Source organism: Salminus brasiliensis, chromosome 7, assembly GCF_030463535.1.
Source record: "Salminus brasiliensis chromosome 7, fSalBra1.hap2, whole genome shotgun sequence".
Lineage (NCBI taxonomy): Eukaryota > Metazoa > Chordata > Actinopteri > Characiformes > Bryconidae > Salminus > Salminus brasiliensis.
This window is the reverse complement of record NC_132884.1, coordinates 37,186,415-37,208,830: the sequence shown is the minus strand read 5'-3', so window position 1 is coordinate 37,208,830 and position 22,416 is coordinate 37,186,415. Positions and strand designations below refer to the sequence as shown.

The following is a 22,416-nucleotide window of genomic DNA, read 5'->3' as shown; positions in this document are numbered from 1 at the left end:
TCATCAACCGGTGTCTGGGAGCAGCCGTGCGCGTCCGGGTCCTAGCGCCTACAAGCGCTCCTCACAGAGGTGCTGACTAGTGCTGAAACCATTCAGAGATATACAATCAGCCATAACATTAGAACCACCTGCCTTACTATTGTGAAGGGCCCCCGTCTGCAGTCCAAATAGCTCTGAACCCGAGCTATGGCCTTCACAAGACCCATATGGTGAAACAAGATGTGTGCTCCATGGCAAGGGACATGCCGAGGGTTTCATCCCATAAAAGCCTTTATGTCAGTAGTAATAATGCAGCTTAGTTAGTTAGTCTTTCCTTGGAGCTCTGTTGGTAGGTCGTCTAGACAGTCCCAGTCGTCTAGACATCACAGCTTGGTTCTTGTCTAAGTGGCACAGATTTCTATGTTAGCCCATTTCTCCTGCTTTTAACACCTCCATCACCTGCAAGAACTGACAAGAACTGTTCATCGGCTGCCAAATATGTAAATCCCACCCCACAACAGGCACCACTGCAACCAGACAATCAATGCCATTCAGTCTCACCTGTCAGTGGTTATAATGTTATGGCTGGTTGTCGTACAGCATTTAAGCATCTCGATACGGACAAATGTAAAGATGTACGAATATGTGTAAAAAATGGTGGTGGGGGATTAAAAATGGGGGGATAAAAGCCAGCTGGGTAACAAAAATGCTAAAACACACACACACACATACACACACACACACACACATTGACTGACTGATGTTTCAGTGCTACATAATGATTTGTTTTCATTGGATCACTGTTATGAACCAGTCAGAGTATTGGATTTCATGTATTTCTTAAATTGGCATAAAATATTTATATAAATACAAAATGATTGCAGATACACACTGCATGCACTGACTGGCCAAATATCCAACTTGCTGGTTTACCTGTTCCCAGTGGCCCATCAGGTGCCATGCATAATCTATTATTCATCCTCTTCATATACACACAGAGAGCTGCATAAACAGACTCACCTATGGGAGTACATATAGAAATACCCATCTATGCACATAATAATTCATTCATTCATTCATGAGTTATTTTCTTCATTTAGCAATTGATTGGTATTCATTTCCCACATATCATACAATATAAGGACAGATAGGTAAATGGGCCTACATACAGTATAGTAAAAGTAGACATATACAGTATGTTTAGTACACAGTTTTGAGTGATGCTATGATTGAAAAAAATCATGAAAATGTGATAATTAAAAAAGTCATTCAGGAAATGTTTCTGCTGAGATTAGATAAAATATTTTTCTCTTGCATCTGGAAGGAGAAAGTCAAAGGAAAATAAGTGAAAAATTGCCATTTTAAAAAATGCTGAAGAAAATGGTACAGCTAAAGACTGTAGAATACCTGGTAGACCACCAACAATACACCCTAATCTGATAAACAGCACTCAATGCTTTCATCTTTGCAAGAGATGAGAAAATTAAGCCCCAATCTTGCTTCAGATCATATCCGTCCTTCATCTGTGAGAAGACAACTCAACGGAGAAGCTCTTACTGAGAAAAGGAAACGAACAGAAAAGTAGAACATTTGAGCGAATAGATCTGCCAAAGCTGATGCTGCTCTCAGAACAATGGACAGACTCACCACCCCAGAGTCCACAAAAGTCAACCCAGGCTTTTTTCTGTCCTGGCACCGAAGTGATGGAACGAACTTCCCCTGGGAGTCCGAACAGCAGAGTCGCTCGCTGTCTTCAAACCCAGACTGAAAACTCACCTCTTCCAAGAGTCCTTGGGTGAAGTGTAGTGTTGAGTATTGTGGTCTCCATCCTGACCTTTGTGTTTAGTAGAATCTAAGCTTAGAGGTGTCTTTAGATCCTAGTCTATACAAACTAGCTAAGGGTATTTTCTGAGTGAACAGTGAAGTAGTGTTGTAAGCCACTCTGGAGAAGAGCATCTGCTAAATGCTTTAGATGTAAATATATTTTTACACAGAATTTCACAGGCCAAAACGAGGGCCCCTAGAATGCCTCTCCGCGCAGGGGTTCACCCAACGTTTCTCCAAGCGCCTTTGAGTGGTGGTTTAATCAGTGCTTCTCCAGACGAAAGGCTCACAGGACGCCTCTCTCTGCAAAAACAACTTTCAGTCTTCCTCAGTTCAAAGTGAGATACACCATATGTTATCCGCAGAATCAGGGCAGTTCTCTAGACCAAATTAGCCTACAAACAAGCAAACACCCTCACATAGAGAGAGATGCAAACAGCAATCTTGGAATATCTGTAAAACCTTGAAGATTTGTAGATTTAGAGACACTGCTGCACTGCACAATGTCATGCATGTTCTCTCTGCATATCACCATTTTTTTTATTAACCTCCTGCATCCTCATATGGAGGACATTACAGTTCTGATTCTCTGCACCATGATACTTTGACCTTTTGGCCTCATTTGAGGCAAAAATGACTTCCTGTACAAAGACTAAGTTTTTATACTTGTTAGGTCCTACTAATCCCAAATAGGAGAGATTAACAATGCACACCAAGCAAAAATCCGGGTCTCAGGAGGTTAATAACGGTATGCCATGTCACTCCACTGCTGCGTTCTCTTCACTGGCTTCCTGTAGCTGCTGCCCGCATCAGATTAAAAACCCTGACTCTGGCCTACAAAGCCAAGAAAGGACCAGCCCCTCCTTACTTGATGGCAATGGTCAAAAGCCGATCCGCACCTAGAGCCCTTTGAGCTTCAAGTACGGCTCGGCTCAACCCGCCATCCCTCAAAATCCACGGAAGACGAGCGTCCAGGCTTTTTTCTGTCCTGGCACCGAAGTGGTGGAACAAGCTTCCCCTGGGTGTCCGAACGGCCGAGTCGCTCGCTGTCTTCAAACCCAGACTGAAGACCCTCCTCTTTAGAGAATACTTGGACGAATAGCGAATAGAGTACTATGGTCACCTTATTGACTTGTGTTTAGTAATGTCTAAAGCTTAGAGGGGTCTTTGAACTATTAGTCTATTCTAACTAGCTGAGGTTTTCTTGGGTAAATAGCAAAGCACTCTTGTAAGTCGCTCTGGATAAGAATGTCTGCTAAATGCTGTAAATGTAAATGTAAATGTAGGGTAAATGTAAGGTAAGCATATAATAACTTAATTTGGATAAACCAGGGCTAACTGTTCTTTACTAGTATTATTCTCTTTGAGCACCATTTCGTTATCAGTGTCTTGGCAGAGTCTAACAAGGCTCTTCAATCCCACCCCCTCCATCGGTCCTCTCTTACTCCAACTCTGTTCACGCAATGCCATCACCCATTAACTGTATCTGTGGGTTTTAATAAGTCTAGCAGTTTCTTCTGGAATTCCTAAATGAGTTTTTCTGTTTTGCGAGTTTCCTGTGTGGTTAAATGTTGATCTCCTGCTTTTGATTCTGTCTTCTCTGTGGATTATGCTAATGGATTTGCCAGCCAACCTGCGTTTCTGACCCCTGCTGTTGTTGTCTGCAGTGACAGCGTTTGCTGGATTAGTTGAGTAAAATGAACTTCTGCTGACTGTAAATGGAAATTACTGCTCATCAAAAGCAGCTTGTCTTCTTGTGACAGCTACTCTCAACAATGGGCAGCTTTTCACAATGTTATTCCATCCCAGAGGGAAACTGAAGAACTGTGCCAGTACAGATTGCAGTGAAAGAGGGTTGAATTGGGAAGGACAATGATAAAGTTTTTTTTTTATGCAGATATAAATGCATACAACATATTTAATTCATTACTTTATTTGTGGATATTTGTTTATTCATTGGACTAAGCAGATACACTCAACGCTGCACACGATTTCTTCAAATATGGCTTTTCCTAAAATAAATGGCAAATGCGGTTTGAGCTTTCCAGGTCAGTGTCTGTTACCATGGAAAATTAGGTGAGTAGAAAAAGATGGACCAAAAGTTAAAATTGTTTAATTATTTTAAATGTTTGAAAAAGATTAGTCCATAATTGTTTTTTCCAGTTTAGAGTGAAAAAAAATATTAGATTGTTGGCAATGGCTTTTTATAAAAATGAATCATTAGAGGAGGCCAGGTGATGCAATTGTCAAAGCTTTATAAACACTTTAACTGCTCAAACCTTGTCCAAACAATCAGTGACTATGGGCTCCTCTAAGCAGCTGCCTAACACTCGGGATATTTAAATAAGTGAGAATGAGGAGCAGGCTATTAAAATATAGCAACGTTTTTTAAGGAAGTTTCTACCTCAGTTGGTGATATGGTAGAAAATGGCAGTTAACAGGAATTGTGGAGGTGAAGTTCTCTTTCTGAGAGCTTGTAGGATTCCTAGAAAGGCAAACCAAAACCCCAGTTTAACAGCAAAAGACCATCAGAAAGAAAGGACAGATGCACTATTCTACTGTGCAGCAACACCTGCACAAATATGACCTTTAAAAATAGCATAAGCAAAGCATGGAGCAGAGGGAACATATAGACTTCTTACAAATCCCTACAGAGTTCACTTGGGATGCAGGTTTCAGCAGATTTTGCTTATAGAAGAAATTCTTAACTGAACAGACTTAACGACATGAATAAAATCAGAAGATATGCTACATGGCCATAGCATTAGTACCTCTGACAGGTGAAAAACATTGATTTTACAGATGTTTTGGTGGGTATTAAGCAGTTAGTGAACAGTCTGTTCTTGAAGGTGTTAAAAGCAGGACACAAGCAAAAAAATCTGAGCCACTTTGACAAGTCCCAAACTGTGATGACTAGACGACTGGGTCGGAACATCTCCAAAACACCAGGCAGGTCTTGTAGTGTGCAGTGGTCAGTACATATCGAATGTTCTCCAAGAAAAGACAACTGGTCAAATTGTGACAGGGTCATGGCCACCTAATGCGCATTGATGCAATTCATGGAGGCCCCACCTCACAACTCACAGGACTTGAAGGATCTGCTGATGACATCTTGGTGCCAGACACCACAGGACACCTTCAGAGGTCTTGTTGACTCCATGCCTTGAATGGTCCGATCTGTTGTGGTGGCACAATTACTGTGATGGGACTTACTCAATATTAGACAGGTGGTACTCTGTAGGCGGCTGATCAGTGTATAGCTGAGTGGCAGAATGTGCAGTGTGTTAATGTGCTATCGGTGAGGCTGCAAGCCTGGAGAAGGCCAGAGATCTAGACTGGGTGATGCTCTAGATTCATGAACTCTTGGTTGAGCAGCGAGGAGTAAGACATGCTAGGAAAGATCTATTTTCTCTTGCTTGATGTGAAATTATAACTTATACACTGGCCAACACCTCACACTTTCAAGTCTGGTTTCAGTCTCCCATTCTTCTCATCACACAGATGCATTCTCAGTACAGTTGGCAGGTGGCAGTAACACGAGCAAGGCACCACCTGAATTGAACCAGAGAGAAAAAGGGAAACAAATGGAGCTCTGGGTCCATGTGTTCTGATCAGATGGGTAAATATATCAATCCTATCCTACCAATGGCCACCATTGAAATTACATTGGGTTACATTGTAAATAAGGCTGCAGTGGTTGGTCAGTTGCTCAGTTTCACCACTTTCATTAAAGCAATGCTCCTGAGAGGACAATAGCCACTGGGTCATTCCTGTTGGCACAAACCAAGCCTTTCAAATCCACTGTACTTTGAGCTGTTGTAAATGCTGGTCATGACCATGGTTGGTGAGCCATGTGCTCTGTTCAAAGATTAAAGCATGCTGTAATGGTAGAGGACAGTCAGGACTGTGAAATGAATGTGCATTGTTGGTAGAGCCACTGGAGAGGAGAGACTGACCATCAGGAAAAGAACCATACGTGTGAAAAAGTAAGTCTTGATATCAAAAAAAGACCTTATTATAGTCTGTTGACACTAATGAGATATCCGTGTATGTAAGTTTGGACACACCTGGTTGAGTGTGTGCTAATCAAATATTTTTGGGCATTGGGGGGTTTCAGGTAGGCCTAAGGGCCATGGCAGTGTCTATGTTTGAGGGTGGAAATACCTCTCAAACTATGCAACTACAGTATTTTAATGTGCATGAATACATACATACACAATTACTCATTCAGCAAAAGACCAATAAATGGTCTTAATAGCCTGTCTGAGCAAATCACCTGCTTTCAGTTCTGCTTCTGAGGCCTTAGGCCTACCTAAACGCCCCCCACGCCACAGAATCCTAACTACGCTGGATATCTGTGTGTCCTCTTTCTTCTTTTCTGAAAAAAAAACCCAGAAAAATATGGTTTCCCAAATATGGTTTTTAAGATGATGATCAGCACACATTGAATCAGGTGTGTCCAAACTTTCTATACATATATACACAGCCATGTCAGAATATTATGGCCACCTAGCCATTAGTGGGAATAAGTACCCTTGGCTCGGATAATGCTAGCGAGACTGGATTAGGATGGACTGTATTAGGGGATGGAAGGTGTTCGTTGGAGTAACAGCGGCGTGCCAATTGCTCTGTATCAGTCACTGGTGCAGTCAGTCCCCACTGGCATCACTGGCTCCTGGGGCAGCACTATTATGCCTTTGGGAGGCACTTAGTGTGCGAGATGTCCATTCTCAATACAGCTTCACTACGGCAGCTCTAGAACGTCCCACAAAGAGATGCTACTACCCTTCGCCCAGTGCACTATTATCATGCTCTTTTGGATATCTCCCTAGTCCCTCAATCTACTACGTTGAACTGCTGTAATATTATTCGTTAAAGAAAATGAGCTGTACTGTACTATACTGTTTAGTTACTATTTTTAATGTATTTTTTAAGCCTGTATTACTTTACAGTTTCATGAGGAATGCACCACTAGAAACAGTATATCAGTACAGTTTAGTTTTGTGGTGGTATTAATTCTCATACGCATTTAAAATACATTTTTCTCTCTCTCTCTTTCTCTCAGTGCATATAGTGATTAGAAAGTTTCAGCCCTCAGACCATGAGGCTGTTAGAGCCTTATTTCGAGACGGACTCCAGGAGCACATCAACCCGTCCTTCGCTCACGCCATTTCCCAGCCGTTTAACATCACTCTGACCCTGTGCTGTTTCGCTGTGGGTTATTTGCTGGGTGGAGAATCAGTTAGCCTGGCCCTGCTGGCTGGAGGCTCCTGGATAGGCCTGGTGTACATCTCCTGCTATAAACTCTATGCTGGCTTTGTCCGAATAAGGCTGCGCACGGACATGCAGGACATCCCCAGGTTCTACCTCAGCAATCCAGATAGCTGCTTTTGGGTGGCTGAAGCAGAAGTCAGCGGGCGACCTCAGGTGGTGGGTATGGTGGCTGTGGAGGCTAAAAAACTCCCAGACAGTAAGAAAAAGTATGGAGAACTTTTCCGGATGATTGTGTCATCCACAGCTCGTCAAATGGGCCTCGGCTTAAGACTGGGTCAGACGGCTGAGGACTTTTGTAAAGAGCGGGGGTTCTCCAAGATTGTGCTCGACACTAGCTCCACGCAGACAGCAGCTGTGGCCCTGTACATGAAAATGGGCTTTAAGCTGGTGCAGATACATGAACAAGCTGAGACATCTTGGTGGTTCCTCAGGCTGGCCAGAGTTACAATTCTTAAGATGGAGAAGATCTTGTAAACCCTGCCCTGTTTTTATACTCCTTACGATTATATGATCATTATTTAACTGTATCTGCAGCAGGGGTGGGTAAGTATGGTCCTGGAGGGCTGAATTTCTGCAAAGTTTTGTGCTTTTCCTGCTCAAGCACACCTGAGTCTCTTCTCCAACTCACCTGTCAGTTACCAGGTTTAGTAGATCTGTTAGAGCAGGAAAATCAGCAAACTGTGCTGAACTCTGGCTCCCATTACCCACCCTTTATCTACTTAAGTTATCTGTCAGCTAAATAATAAAAAACAAATGGTAGAGGGCCTTTTGCCAGAAAAACTTTAAGTGAATGCCTTAAAATGTACTTACTTTTATCATGTCTGCAATGTAAGTACTTTGCTATTTGCTATACATTTCATTTAAACTAAATCTATATAAAACTAATATGGTAAAATGAAATGTTTTCACTGTAGTTTGAGTAATATCTAACTATACAAACTGTAGCAGTGGTTCAGTTTCAGAAGCTCTGAACCATCCAAGTAATCCCAAACATATTAAGTAATATCCAGGTCCTGACTGTGGAGTGTCCAGTCTATTGTTAATATATCCTAGAGTGGTTTGCTAGATATGATGGTCTAATCACATTTTGAGATCATGTGAATCTGCCAGCTTTTTTTTTTTTTTTTTTATATTGTGTCAAAATGTCATGATGAATAGACCAATAGAAAATGACTTGGAATTGAATCTTGTATTAAATTCTGCTACCATAGACATTCACCTCATGGCCTTCTCACACACTTTACTGTATGCTGTGCTGTGGCTCCCAGTAAGGAGTTTTAGCTTCACTTATACTCAGTATTGCTTTTGTGGTCACTTCTATCACTTGTTGTTCATGAAAGTGTAGCATACACCAATGAGTTTAACAAATGCTTTAAATCTATAGTGCTGCTCCGTTGTTAAGCAGACACTAGGGGGAGATGTCACTAAACTTAACTGTGCCATTAAGAAAAGACTTATGAACTGAATTATGGAGAAAGATAATGCAGACACATTTATCAGCTGTTAATCAGCTACATTTGTAGATGTTCAGTCTTTGCAGGATTATATTGGTATTTTGTGCATGGACTGAACTGACAACTATTCAAATAATACAATAAATAAATAAATAAATAAATAAATAAACAAACAAACAAACACACATATGCATAATATTAGCGCCACTAACAGGTGAACTTTAACAAGGACAACCGTATTTACCATTTTTGTTGGACACAGACGGGGCAGAACTGTGGGCAGTTGGGCAACAGAGAGAGTTAGGGGCCTTCCATAAGGGCTGCCTCCTTCTTTACCTTCATCTACAGGGTTGGATATATTAGGCAGCAAGTGAACAGTCAGTTCTTGAAGGTGATGGGTGTTTAATGCAGGACAAATAGGCCAGCTAAATAACTGGATCAGAGCATCTGGCAAAGCATCATGCAGGTCTTGTGGGGCGTTTCCAGTATACAGTGTTGAGTACCTACAAAAAGTGGTCCCTAGAAAGTACCCACTGGTGAACTTTAGGGGCAGTGGTGGGGCAGTGGTGGCTCAGCGGTTAGAGTGCCGGGCTATCGATAACAGGGTTGTGGGTTAGATTCCCAGGCTCTGCAAGCTGCCACTGTTGGGCCCTTGAGCAAGGCCCTTTACCCTCTCTGCTCCCCAGGCACTGGAGTTGGCTGCCCACCGCTCTGGGGGTGTGTGTACTCACTGCCCCTAGCTCACTAGTCTGTGTGTGTGTGTGTGTTCACTACCACAGATGGGTTAAATGTGGAGGACACATTTCGCTGTACAGTGTACACTGTACAGTGACAAATACCTTTCCCTTTACTGGTGACAGGACCATGGGCACCTATAGCTACTTCACTGATGCAATCCATGGAGGCCCCATCTCACAACTTTACTGGACAATCATTGTATAATAAGTCAGTAGTCATCGATTAATGGGACATTAGATGTCAAATTACACACAAATGTGCCTCACATATATGGTTCTGGATGCATGTTCTCTTGCTAGCTAACATCAGTCAGCTATATTGAGTCTACTTGCATGTCATTTGCTCTCAATTTGGTGATAAATGTACAGATTTTAATGAGAATGTGCAAGCCCTTGCTGTGTTTATGACCCCGTATCTAACTATCCAACTTGCAACTTCACTTACTTTTTAGATTAGCCATCATTTAACTGTCTACCAAATGAATAGGTTGACGCCCTGTGTTAAAGAGATCAAGGGCCTTGCTCAAGGGACCAAAAGTGGCTGTTTAGTGGACCTAAGCATCAAACTCACAACCCTGTGATCAATAAAACAGTGAGCCACCACTCATGTATATGTCTAATGTATGGAAGTCATGGAAAATGTTCTGCAAAAGTTCTGGGAAATATTTCCTAAAATTAGTGGGAACTCTGAATCATCTCCAGTAAGATGCTGCAGTGCAGTGGTCAGTTTTTGACATTCTGTGACCTGATCGGTTGGCTCAGCTCAGATTCCATGATAGCCAGCAGAGCAGTGTGAACTCTGATAGATGGCCTTTCCCTCTGGAGTGGGGAAACTTGAACAAGCCCATTCACACATTCCGCAAAACAATGCCAGAAATGCCAACCGCCATCCATCATCAGATGAAATAGTGCAAACCTGGTGAATATTTGGGTTGTTGAAGGGACATGCTGACTCGCTTTTACTGAAACTGTGGACTACAGTCATCAGTTAAGTGAAAAAAAAAAAAAACACAGTGCTGATCTCTTCCATAGTGCTTATATAGAGCCTTCAGAAGCCAGGATGCAATTCTCTGCTTGGCGCGGAACAAGTGAACGCCCTTCCAGATAATTTGGAGAATGCACTTGTCGTGGACTGTGTAGCACATGGTATTGCACTGGTATGCCGTTGCTGTTATGCAAAAGCCTTGTATCTGTTAAAGCGATGTCAGGTCTGTCAGGTCTTGAAGGTGATGTGTTAAAAGCAGGAAAAGTGGCCTGGTGTCAATAGGTTCATGTTTATCAGTCCTAGTTCAGAGTTCTACTGGCAGTACTTTTCTACAGGGACTAGACAAACTGTCAAAACTGACAAACTCTGACTTTTGCACATCTGTGTCAGCAGCATGTGCAACTTAAAGGCGCTAAATGTATTTATTCTATTTTCCCCTTTTTTTTTTTCCACATTAGCCTCATAGTTTCCATGCAAAAGAGGCCACACATGACTTGGCTGACTGACTACTCGATTGTTTGTCAGGCTATTTATATTTACGGCATTTAGCTGACACTCTTATCCAGAGCAACTTGCAAGGTTACATGTATTACAGAGTTGGGCCAATGTAGTGTTAGGAGTCTTGCCCAAGGACTTATTGGTGTAGCACAGCATAGTCACTAAGACCTGGAATTGAACCCCAGTCTCCCACATGCTGTGGTAGCTCACTGGCCGGAAGTGGTGTTATCTGTTGTGCCACACCAACCAACTATTACTTTAATCACACTTTAACTAAGAATGAATCTGGATGTGCAAATAATTATAATGAGAAGTAATCAGAAGTATTGTATAGTAGATGAGACCTCACACTCCTTATTGTTTATGGTATGAGAGAATAAGGCCAGTTCACCAAAATCAACTTCTTATTTCTGCCTTAAATACAGTATATGTGCAGCACATGGAACCAGTCCTCAGCTTCTGCTTATGTGAAGATCAAATGTAGATGCTGGATTCGTTTACGTTATGATTCTGTGTTTCACTTTCCCAAAGCATAAGCCAGTGGTCTTTTTTTTTTTTTTTTTTTTACTGATTTCTAGCATCACCACATGCTTCTTTTTCAGTTTAAGACCTCTGATGGCAGGTATGTTGGTCCGACCCAACACCTGAAACAGATGTTATATTTTTATTGCCTCAGACGGTCTGTAGCATGCACACATTCAACAAAAACAGCATATAATATGCATTTAATGCTTATGATCTTATGCTTTAATGGGTCTTTTATGAGTGAGACTATATTACTTACCTTGTAGGGTTGGTTAGTATTGGTGGGCTTTGTGGATTGCCAGAATTTCTTATACAGTGTATGTATATATTCTAATTCTCATAGGAATACAGGATATTACAGTATATTGTCCTCAAATCGAGTTATATTTATGAGATTCTTGTTGCATAACAGCCTCAGATCAGCAGTACTAATTGCCAATTTCTCATTAAACATTCAATTAAACATTGAATGTTTAATTATTAACTGTATACACACTTCGGAGACTATGCAGACTGGCACTTGTCATGTCATATGATAAATACATATAACACAATACTATAAATATATAATATCAAAAATGTATGCAATTAATTTGCTACATTAGCCTTGTAGCATCTGTGCAGATGACACACACTTTAGACACTAAACCTGTCTTGGCTGATTGACTAATTGATGGTTTGTCAAACTGCTACTTTAATCACACTGAGGATCACTAATTAATACTAAGAATAAATATGGATGAACAAATGAGCATAATCCCAAAAATCTGACAATGGATAATGAATATTCTTTGCAAACAACAGTAACTCAACCCTATAAATCCAACCACATAGTCACATAGACTGTATTTGGTTTTGCTGATGGTGTTTCAGCTATAGGCAAGACCAAGACCCTGTTTACACCAGGTCACGTCATGAGTCTTAAGGATCAGGGTTATATCTGGAGAAGACCAATCCACATAAAATGCTAAAAGTATAAACACACCCAAGACACATTTAAACCAGATACAAATCCCAACATCCCATCCCAACCACTTCAGGAGGTCTCTGAGATGCATTTCAGCCTCATGTTATAGCAGTGTAAACACATCCATCTGTCCAAGACACATTCCACAACCACAACTCCGATCAGTATCCAGATACTGGTTTCCATAAAGTGGCCAGGTGTAAATGTGGTGTAAGAAACCAGGCTAACCCGAAAGTGGGGACTACACGTTCTCACTTCTCGAGGACACTCTATACCTTCTTAGAACTTATGAGCTTATGAATTTAGGAAATTTAGATCCATGGATTCCTTGTTGGACATATGGATCAATGATGGGACCAGGAGGGGTTAAACATGGGCCCCATCTAGGTTGTACACTGCATATGGGGCCTAGATGTGAAGCATGTGAAATTAGGGTGGGCTTTAACGATGGGGCCCATTTGGGAAGCCCAACTGGGTCCCAGTACCAACACATGTACAAACCCACTCAGAGCCCATGTGTGTGTGACTGATTTAACTTAATTTTATTTAATTATTATTGTTGTATTTTTATATTTTTACAAAAATTAATTTTTTTTTTAATTTTTTACAAAAATTTAGATCTCTTAATTTCTAGTGTTACAAAAAAGTGTTTTTACCTTCCCTGTGGTTTTGGGCTGAATTATAAATGGTGGTCTCCTTGAATGTAAACCCGAGCCTAAACAAAGTATGATGATGATGATGGTGCCTTGATCACAGAGCAGTCCAGGCTAAAATACTCCTCATAATATTTCCTCAGTGGGTGGAGCTAAACTACTGTAGCATGGATGGGTGGGGCTAAATGTGTTGGTCATGAGAACAATACATTTGAAATGTGATTTTTTTTAGAAATGGGATTTCTGCTTGTAAACAGCATGAAGTGAGAAGTGAATGTTATGTTTTTGAGATGAGTAATGTATAGTGAATAGTAGATCTGAAAATATGGTGGGTTTTGTGACCTTACAGAAACAGTAGCTAGTAGCACAACCCTGTTATCGATAGGGAATCGAACCCACAACCCTATCGATAACAGGGTTGTGGGTTCGATTCCCGGGCTTGGCAGGCTGCTACAGTTGGGCCCTTGAGCAAGGCCCTTCACCCTCTCTGCTCCCTGGGCGCTGGAGTTGGCAGCCCTCCGCTCTGGGTGTGTGTGTACTCACTGCCCCTAGTTCACTAGTGTGTGTGTGTGTGTGTGTGTGTGTGTGTGTGTGTGTGTGTGTGTGTGTGTGCGTGTGTGTTCACTACCACAGATGGGTTAAATGCGGAGGACACATTTCGCTGTACAGTGACAAACATGTGCACCTTTACATTTTTTTTTTTTTTTTTTTACCTTAGCTGCTTAACAGTCAGGTTTACAGCTTAATTTTCACATATGCAGTCTGGATGCATTGAGGAATTTATATCTTTTCTTTTTAAAAAATATAATTAAATGTATTATTTTTAATAGAGTGAGGAAAACTCAGTTTTTCATGAACCAGTCCATTAAAGAATTTTGTTATGTCTGAGTAGGTGGAGAGAAGGTAAGAGAAGTACGTGGAGGAGGCGAGGGGTGGAGAGGACAGTCAGTCAAGTTTATTTTTGAAACACTTTTAATAACAGACATTTCCACTCAACAGCTTTACAGAGATCCGGGTCTGAGCTTCTCTTGAGCTAGCCAACGGCCGACAGTGGCAAGGAAAAACTCCCTCAGATCAGGAGGAGGACACCTTGAGAGGAACCCATCCTCCTCTAGTCGACACCGGATAGAAAACAACTATCTAATGTTCTGTTGAGGGGTCAGTCTTAGCAGGGGGAGGAGTGGAGCTGCTGGTGGGGTTCCCTGGCTCAGCGGACACCTGTAGAAAACTCCATGATGGTGGAGATGGTCTGGAGAGCAGGAACACCCAGCCAGTGCATCTCCCACCAGCACCAAGCACAGCTCAGCTCTGCAGAAACAGAAACACAGGCAGATAAGCTGGAAAGACAAGCAGGCAAAAAGACAAAAAGATGGAGAGAGAGAGACAGGTAGTTGGGAAGACAAATAAAAAGACAGGTGAAAACACAGGCAGGTGTAATACATAGAAAACTCCTTGTTTTGTAAATGACTGATCATTTTAACACAGGAAACATTTCTCGATTCAGACAGACAGACAGACAGACAAAGGCCAGAGTGGTCCAGCAAAATAAGGTGCTGTCCTTATGATCAGAGGATCGCTGGTTTGAATCCTGGTCATGCTGCTAGCCAGTTGTAAAGAAAGCAAGACAGGCAGGCAAAAATACAACCAGTTGAAAAGACCTTCGGGCTGAAAGACAGTTGGACAGACATGCACGAGGAAAGACAGGCAATTGGATATACAGTCGGACAGACAGACAGACAGACAGGCAGAAAGACAGACAGATGGATGAGGCACAGTAATCCTTGTTTTGTAAATTACTGATCATTTTAAGACAGGAAGAGCAGGATCAGCAATGCTACAGCGCCCCCTGCAGCAGAGAAGTTAGGGCCTTGCTCAAGGGCCCAACAACCCTGTCATCAATATCCCTGCGCCCTAACCACTGAGACAACACTGAGCTTGTTCTGTGAAACAGCAGGAATAAGGTAAAGTTGCCCATCTGTCCAGCAGAAACAGGGCCACCTCCTGACCCCTTTCCAGGCCTTTCAGCTCTGAGGTCTCTTCAGTGTAGAAACAGCTCATCGGTGTGACGTCAGCACAGTTCTTCCAGCTAGCTGACCATGAGGAGACGTTCTCTGAATTTGAGGAAATGTGTAGTGGATTAAAATCACTGCATATGTAAGCGTCCTCTGCTGTGTTCAGACGCTAGAGTTTTAAAATCCCTGTTTTTTAATTGATCGATTATTTAAACACAGGGGACTGCTCTCGATTCCTCAACACAGACCAACACAAGCATTTCAACACTGCTGTCAAACTGCAGTTATAGAGCTTTTAGTGAACTTTTAACACAGTTTTATTTATATTCAAGCACGAATGGCCTGTGGTTTTATTTTATGCAGCAAGTACATTTACAAAATGAATAAGCCAAAAATCTATATTTAATAAACAGGTTTATCTGTTTATCTCCAGTCAGCCCTGTTCAATAAGGACTCGGTCTCGGGCGCCCTCTAGCGATGTTTCTGTGTTAGGACAGGAGGAGTGGGCTCCTGATAGGTCGGCTCAGGAGACTTTACACACCTGTACACACACTGTTTACCTACGTCACACCCGGGTGTCAATGGATAAGTTCAGTGTGTCTTTCTATTCTTTACAGTGGAATGCAAACAGTCAAAATACACTATATGGTCAAATGTTTGTGGACACCCCTTCTAATTAATGCGTTCTACTTTAAGCTGCACCCACAATCAGCTTGTCTAGTACCTATACATAAGTACTGCCAATAGAATAGGACTCTCTGAAGCAGATAAACATGAACCTATTGGCACCATGCTGCCTACTGGAGTAATGCAGTAGAACTGTGTTCTCTGGACTGATGGATGGTGCTCCTTCCAGTACCTTTGGGATGAGTTGGGGAGTTGGGGATGATGAGGTAGGGTGGTGATCATCCAACATCCTGACCTCACTATTGCTCTTGTCACTGAATGCAGTCAATTCCTCACAGAAATGCTCGAGAGGAAAGCCTTCTGATTTTGGAAGAAGCAAAGAATGAGCAGGTGTCCCAGTACTTTTGTCCAAGTATAGTACATGTGGACACATATGTTTTTTGAAAACATAATATATTTCATATATTTAATATTGCCTTTGCACACAGCTCATATCATATTTTTTCAATAAATAATTTCTATAATACTGTATCTATTTTTGAGAAGATAACCAAAAAAGTATTTGTTACATTTTACATATCGCAAAAAACATTTTTCTCTATTAAAGCTTCTGTGTCTGATCTTCGTCGTGTTGGAGGCTAAAGTTCTCAAAACTACACTGAGATATTATAAAAAAATAATAGAAACATGTGTTTCTCTAGACAGTTTATTAGCCATTATTTGTTCTCCCACCCAAAAATCATATACATGCTAGCTAGCATTTTGACTTGATAAAAAAATATCAGAATTAATCACAGAATAATTGTTGTGATTAATGCCATTAAACGTTTAATCGATTGACACCAGTAATATATGTATATAATATACATATATAACTGGTGTACAAACTATACAAATTTATTACAAAGGAAAAAGGAATATTTTACATGGACATACTGTAAGTATTAAGACCCTTTACTATGACACACTTGTGTATATAACGTCTCACAGCTGACAATGCGTATCAGAGCAGAAACCAGGCTATGAGGAGGAAAGAGCTGCCTTTAGGGTGAAGACTGGAACAGGGAGGTGAATTCGGCTGACTTTTTGGGCTGGAGTTTGGAGTGGCTTTTAGGTAAATGCATGAAGCCAAAGCCAAAGGTGAGAAATGATGGGGTGAGAATTATGGTTTATATAGGACTTGCCTTTGGGGCATGGACCATCTCCCAAAATTAAGTTATGTCAGAACCTTTTCCAGTTCCCATGTAAACTACTCTACATAAACAGTCGGTTTTTGAAAGACATTTACGTATAGCCACTAACCTACTCAGCTTACAGTAGTTAGTCCCGTCCATTTACACTGAAGTTATAAGAGGTGTTAAGAGGAGCTAATCAAACAGAAGTAATTTACAAACATGAGTCCTGAAGGCACAGGAACAAAGACAGCCTGTTTAGTTGAAAGAGATAAAAAAGGACAAGGCAGATTTAAGATATATGTCCTTTGGTGCTGCAATTAATACTGGTTTGTTTACCTCAGCATTAAAAATACATTATCTTTATATTTTCCTCTCATGTAACAAACCTTACGAAGGTTATGGCCATAATTTAGGTGCATTATAAATATCAGCACACAGTCACAGGATCCACTTCTCCATGAGTGGTGTAAGAGCATTAAAATAGTGCTGGCCCTGCATCAGCTAAGTGGAGGAAGTATTTACACACGTACCAATGTCATGTGTGGCAGAGTGCCTATGTGGTGTAAATGCTGTCCATGCCACTCAGCAACTGTACACTTAAAATAATACCAGTTGGCGCCATATTACATTAAGACACACTGCTAGATGTTGATGTTTACATGGACTTGCTTACAGCACTAACTGAGACCTGGCTAACCCTTAATTAGATGTTTTGGAGATGTCCAGCATAACTACCATTCCCCTAAATATCTATTCACTGTATCTGAACTTTCTCAGTCACATTTTATGTGATTGTTATTATTATTTTGATGGTGTAGATTGCCTACGTATATCCAAATGAGTAAATTAACAAACTATGTGTGTAAATGCAGTAAATTCTTAAAGGAGGTAAAGTTTTAGGATTAGATTTTGGAGTAAATGTAATGTAGTTTATTATCTTAACCTGGCCCCAGCCTTAAATCCAACCCAAAACCTAATCCTAATGGTAAAGAATGTTAACATTGACTTCTTTAAACCTTTAAACGGTTCTTAATACATATATGCCATGTCTGTGTTACCTTCTGGCTCTCTCCTTTTAATTAGGCTGTTATAGTTGTCAGCCACACTCTGGTAATGTTCACATGATCTATTCTCCATAAATCCAATCAGAACTAATCATATCTCTTAATTTTCTCTGAGTTAATGACTGCCCACTTGTCCAGCCTGACTCTGACGAAAGACTGACTGCTGGGGTCCCACCCTCATGCCACTGCTATCCGACCAGACTAGAAGAGGATGGGCCCCTCATGTGAGTCTTGGTTCCTCCCAAGGTTTCTTTCTCCAGCTCTGAGGAAGTTTTTCCTTGCCACTGTCGCCTTTGGCTGCTCATTGGGGGTCTTAGGTTCATGTTTTGTTGATTTGTTGATCTCTTGTTCTATTACTGGAGCTGCTTCATGACAATGGTAGCTGTAAAAAACAAGATACAGACACATTTTAATTTAAATGTACTTTTTAAAAAAATGGTTCTTTGTGGCACTACGTTGTAGCACCTTTATTTTTAAGAGTGTAGATTAGATGTTAACCTTCATGACCTTTCTCTAAAAGAGTCATGTGAGGTTGTCTGTGTTTCCTTAACAAAATGTCTCTGTCTGCTGGATATATGACCACTACCGTCTACAACACCTGTAATCTCAAGCTGGGTTTAAATTTCATACTCAGTAATAATAACCAGAGATGGGCGCAGTAGCATTGCCACATACTCCAGTGAAAGTGTTGATAATACAGTGAAATAAGGACTGCAGTAAAAGTAGAAACGTAAAAAAACAGCTTGAGTAGAAGAACAAAAAGCTGCTTAAGCGTTGAGCAATATCTGCAACTGCAGTGAAACTTCATAGTCCGTTCAGTATCTTTCTACATAGAAGCTGAAGATTGATCAAATCTGTTCTTCTCTTTTTAAGGGCAGCCTTAGTCTCAAGTAAAATGGTAAAGCTCCAAAGTAAGAGGTTTGAACTATCACAGAGCGGTTCAGATGCTCTCAGCAGTGTAACTTCATTCATTTAAAAGGAAAAATAGGGAATGAATTACTAAATATTAATGACTGTTATTGACAATGTTACAGAATAAAATAGTAGATTACTTCCTTCACAAATGTCATTAGAAATAAAAGTATTGTCATTTGCAAATACAAAACTATCTATTATATTGTTTATTAAATACATACAACTGTAAATATGATGTTTCTACCCACTTAATAGCTATTATATTGTATGATATATATTAAATATATCAAATAAATAAATAAATAAATAAATAAAAAAATTATATTTTAAATTAAACTGTTTTCAACTTTTCAACGTTTTTTAATTTTTCAGCGTCAGTCATTAAACACAAGGCTGCCTGAATTCAAATCAGTCCTTCTGGTTGGCAGCAAATAAAGCAAGCCGCAATCTGCGTTCCCTCTGTATTGCACTCTACTGTTGACTCATTGCAAATTGTTTTGACTTTGAATACACACATGTCTCAAAGGTGAACGACACTGGAAACACTCCAAAGTAAAGGGACGTTGAGAAACTAGGGTCAAAGTTACAGTAGCTGATGTTATATCACTTGGCAGTGTTTTTGTGTATTTTTCAGTCAAAGCATCAAGTTCATACGTTGTGAAATTCCTGAACATGATGACATTGAATCTGTGTCAGTTCACTGTCAGCTGACTAGCCCTCCCGTGGGCACATATTTGAGCACACACACACACACAAACTGTCCCTGACCTGTGGTTTGAGTTTACAAGAAAACAACGTATCCTTGGTCAACTTTCATTACTTTTTTTTAACTCTTGTGAATTTTTTCTTTTTATAAAGTTACACAGTTAGCTCTCAAGTGAAAACTTTTTACCTCCATTTTCATTGTCGTTTTCACTTTTTTTAAATCTTTGTGTTGTGTCAACTAATGAACAGAAATGCTCAAAAATAACTTGTAATCAGATCTTTTTACATTGGCTTCCATTGAAAGGTGAAATAATTTTTTGGAGATGAAAGATTTTTTGCATGGCAGTGATTGCTAAATTTTGTCCAGAACATTTTTGGTTTGCACTGGCAGAAAATGCATAAAATGCTCTCTGAATTGTGTTGTTCAATTTACTGCATGCTGCCCATGCAGTAAATTGCTCATGCTCATGTATATATATATATATATAGATAGATAGATAGATAGATATAGATATACACAAAAAGGTTTTATATAATATTAAAAACAAGCTCTTTGACTTGTTAGAAAAATCACATGGAATTTGTATAGAATTCTATGTGTCACATAGAAATATTACAAAATATCTCCAGACACTTTTCAGTTCTCCTGTTTCGATAGAGAACCATTGCCTGTAGGGTAGAACCCTGAAGTCTATATAGTATATACATACATGCCTAGAATTAAAAGATAGCCTTAAGCAGATCCTGCAAGAAACAAGTCTGTGCTTATATGTAGATACAAGGACATTACAGACGGACAATTTTATAAGTTCAAGAATCACAATCATTTAAATGCTTTTCATAGATCTGAGTTTTCAGATGTACAGTCAGATAAGTAAGGGATTTGTAATGTCTGATCCACTTAGACCAGCGCAACACACACTGCTAACACTACACCACCACCATGTTAGTGTCATCGCAGTGCTGAGAATGACCCACCACCCAAATACTCTGTGGTGGTCCTGTGGGCTCCTGACCATTGAAGAACAGGGTGAAAGGAGGCTAACACAGTATGTGGAGAAACAAACTAGGCTTATCTGTGTATTTTTTTTAATCCACCGTAAAACAAATGTAATAAAATAAAAATATAAGAAGAATTATAATATTATATATACGTTTTTTATGTTTTTTTTCTCAGCTAAACTTTTTACCCAAATTTCATCCACAGTTTTAGATAGTAAATTACCCAACCCACTCATTAGTGCTCTCGGCCTATCACATGTAATGAGCCGGACACTGGGAGGGTACAGACTGACACATGCCTCCTCTGGCACATGAGCCACTGCCTCTTTCTGAACTCATGCAACTTAACCAGGCAACCACTGTGCCCAGAGGAAAGTGCTGGGTACCCAGCTCTAATGCATTAGTTCGCAGATGCCTGTGCCAGCCAGCTTCACACTGAAGTGATGTGGGGAGAGAGAGGAAGGCCAACTGTGCTCTCTCAGGCTCTGGCTGCTGATGGCAGGTGCAATTGGGGTGTATTATACATTAATTATTTCAAGGCAAATATAAAGCTTTGTGTAAAATGGTGGGGTTCATGTATGGTGGTGGATGTGACCATAACCAGCTCTTTTTCTTTCAAGGGTTTTGGAAATGTTATTAAAACACATGAATTCTAATAATATCAGGCCTTTACTGGACTATGGCAATAACGACTCACGGTGTCAAACTTGAGCAGCGACCATCCTTTGAGCCTAAATCTCATTGAGATCTCTGAGGGTGAGATTGTAGGCAGCAGGTGCACAGTCAGTACTTTAAGGTGATGTGTTAAAGGCAGGAAAATAAGCAAGCGTAAAAACTGGACCCACTCTGACAAGCTACAAATCATGATGGCAAGGTCAGAACATCTCCAAAAAAGGCAGGTCTTGGTGGTGTGTTCGCGATATGCAGTGGTCAGTACCAACCAAACGAGGTATAAGAAAGGAACCACCAGTGAACTAGTGACAGGGTAATGGGCACCTGAGACTCACTGGTGTGACACATGGAGGCCACACCTCACAATTTACAGGACTGCTCACATCTTGGTGCCTAATACCACAGGGCACTTTCAGAGGTTTTGTGGAGTTCACCCATTCCTTAGATGCTCAGATCTACTGTGGTGGGGGGATCTACAAAAAGAAGGGGGGGGATTCTCAATATTAGGCAGGTGGTCTTAATGCCATGGCTGATTGGTGTAGGTGATACATACAACTAATCAGTATAAAATAAGATTTAAAAATGATTATTTAAAGCTTCGCCTCAATCAATGTGAATGTAGATCTAATCTACACTGCATGATATGTATTTTATCTATTTATTTTTTAACAAAACACAAAGAAAAGAAGAGTGAATGACCAAAAAAACAAAGGTTTCAGACCGCTCCATAGTTCTCAAATATAACAGTCCCATTTCTGCCAGTTTTCTGCCAGTATCTCGCCTTGGAGGCGTATGGAGTAAGTCAACATTTCCATTGAGAGAAGACCAGTGACAATTTCAGTGAAAAGATTCACAGTTGGAGGTTTTCTTTGGAGTCAACACTTAGTAATGGCATTCTGACAAGCAACCAGAAGTATTCAATAGATAACCATCACTCTTACAGAGGTCATCAGATGTTGCACCAAAGTACAAAGTGTTAAATGTCTCGTCTATATTAAACCCCAGGATCTTAGAAAGGAATCATTGGAGGGACAGCATAAAGAGGGACTGCATGATCATAGGGGGAACAGCTGTCCTTTACTACACTCTAAACTTTAACTTGATGTAAAGGTTGTTTACTAATTTAAAGAATTCAAACAAACATGTTTCTTTATGGAACCAAAAATGGTTCTTCTATGGCAGCACTCAAATAACCATTTCATCGTAATTTTTTTATTTAAGTGGAACTGTATAACATCGTTGTCCATTGAAAAACATGGGAAACTGGTGAATCCTCACAGGAGAAGGCAAAAATAATCCTAACTTTGAATGGAAGTCAAAACAAATGAAAGAATTTATTCCAAGTAAT

At 40.4% G+C, this 22,416-nt stretch overlaps 1 protein-coding gene across 1 annotated transcript; it reads left to right on the top strand.

The window, feature by feature from the left end:
* Window positions 1–6,864: 6,864 nt before the first annotated feature.
* Window positions 6,865–7,551, top strand: nat8l2 (N-acetyltransferase 8-like 2; the record flags this gene model as incomplete). The annotated part of the gene is made up of 1 exon (XM_072683354.1): window positions 6,865–7,551. A coding segment is annotated over one exon (687 nt), but the record flags the coding sequence as incomplete, so codon positions are not given.
* Window positions 7,552–22,416: the final 14,865 nt, after the last annotated feature.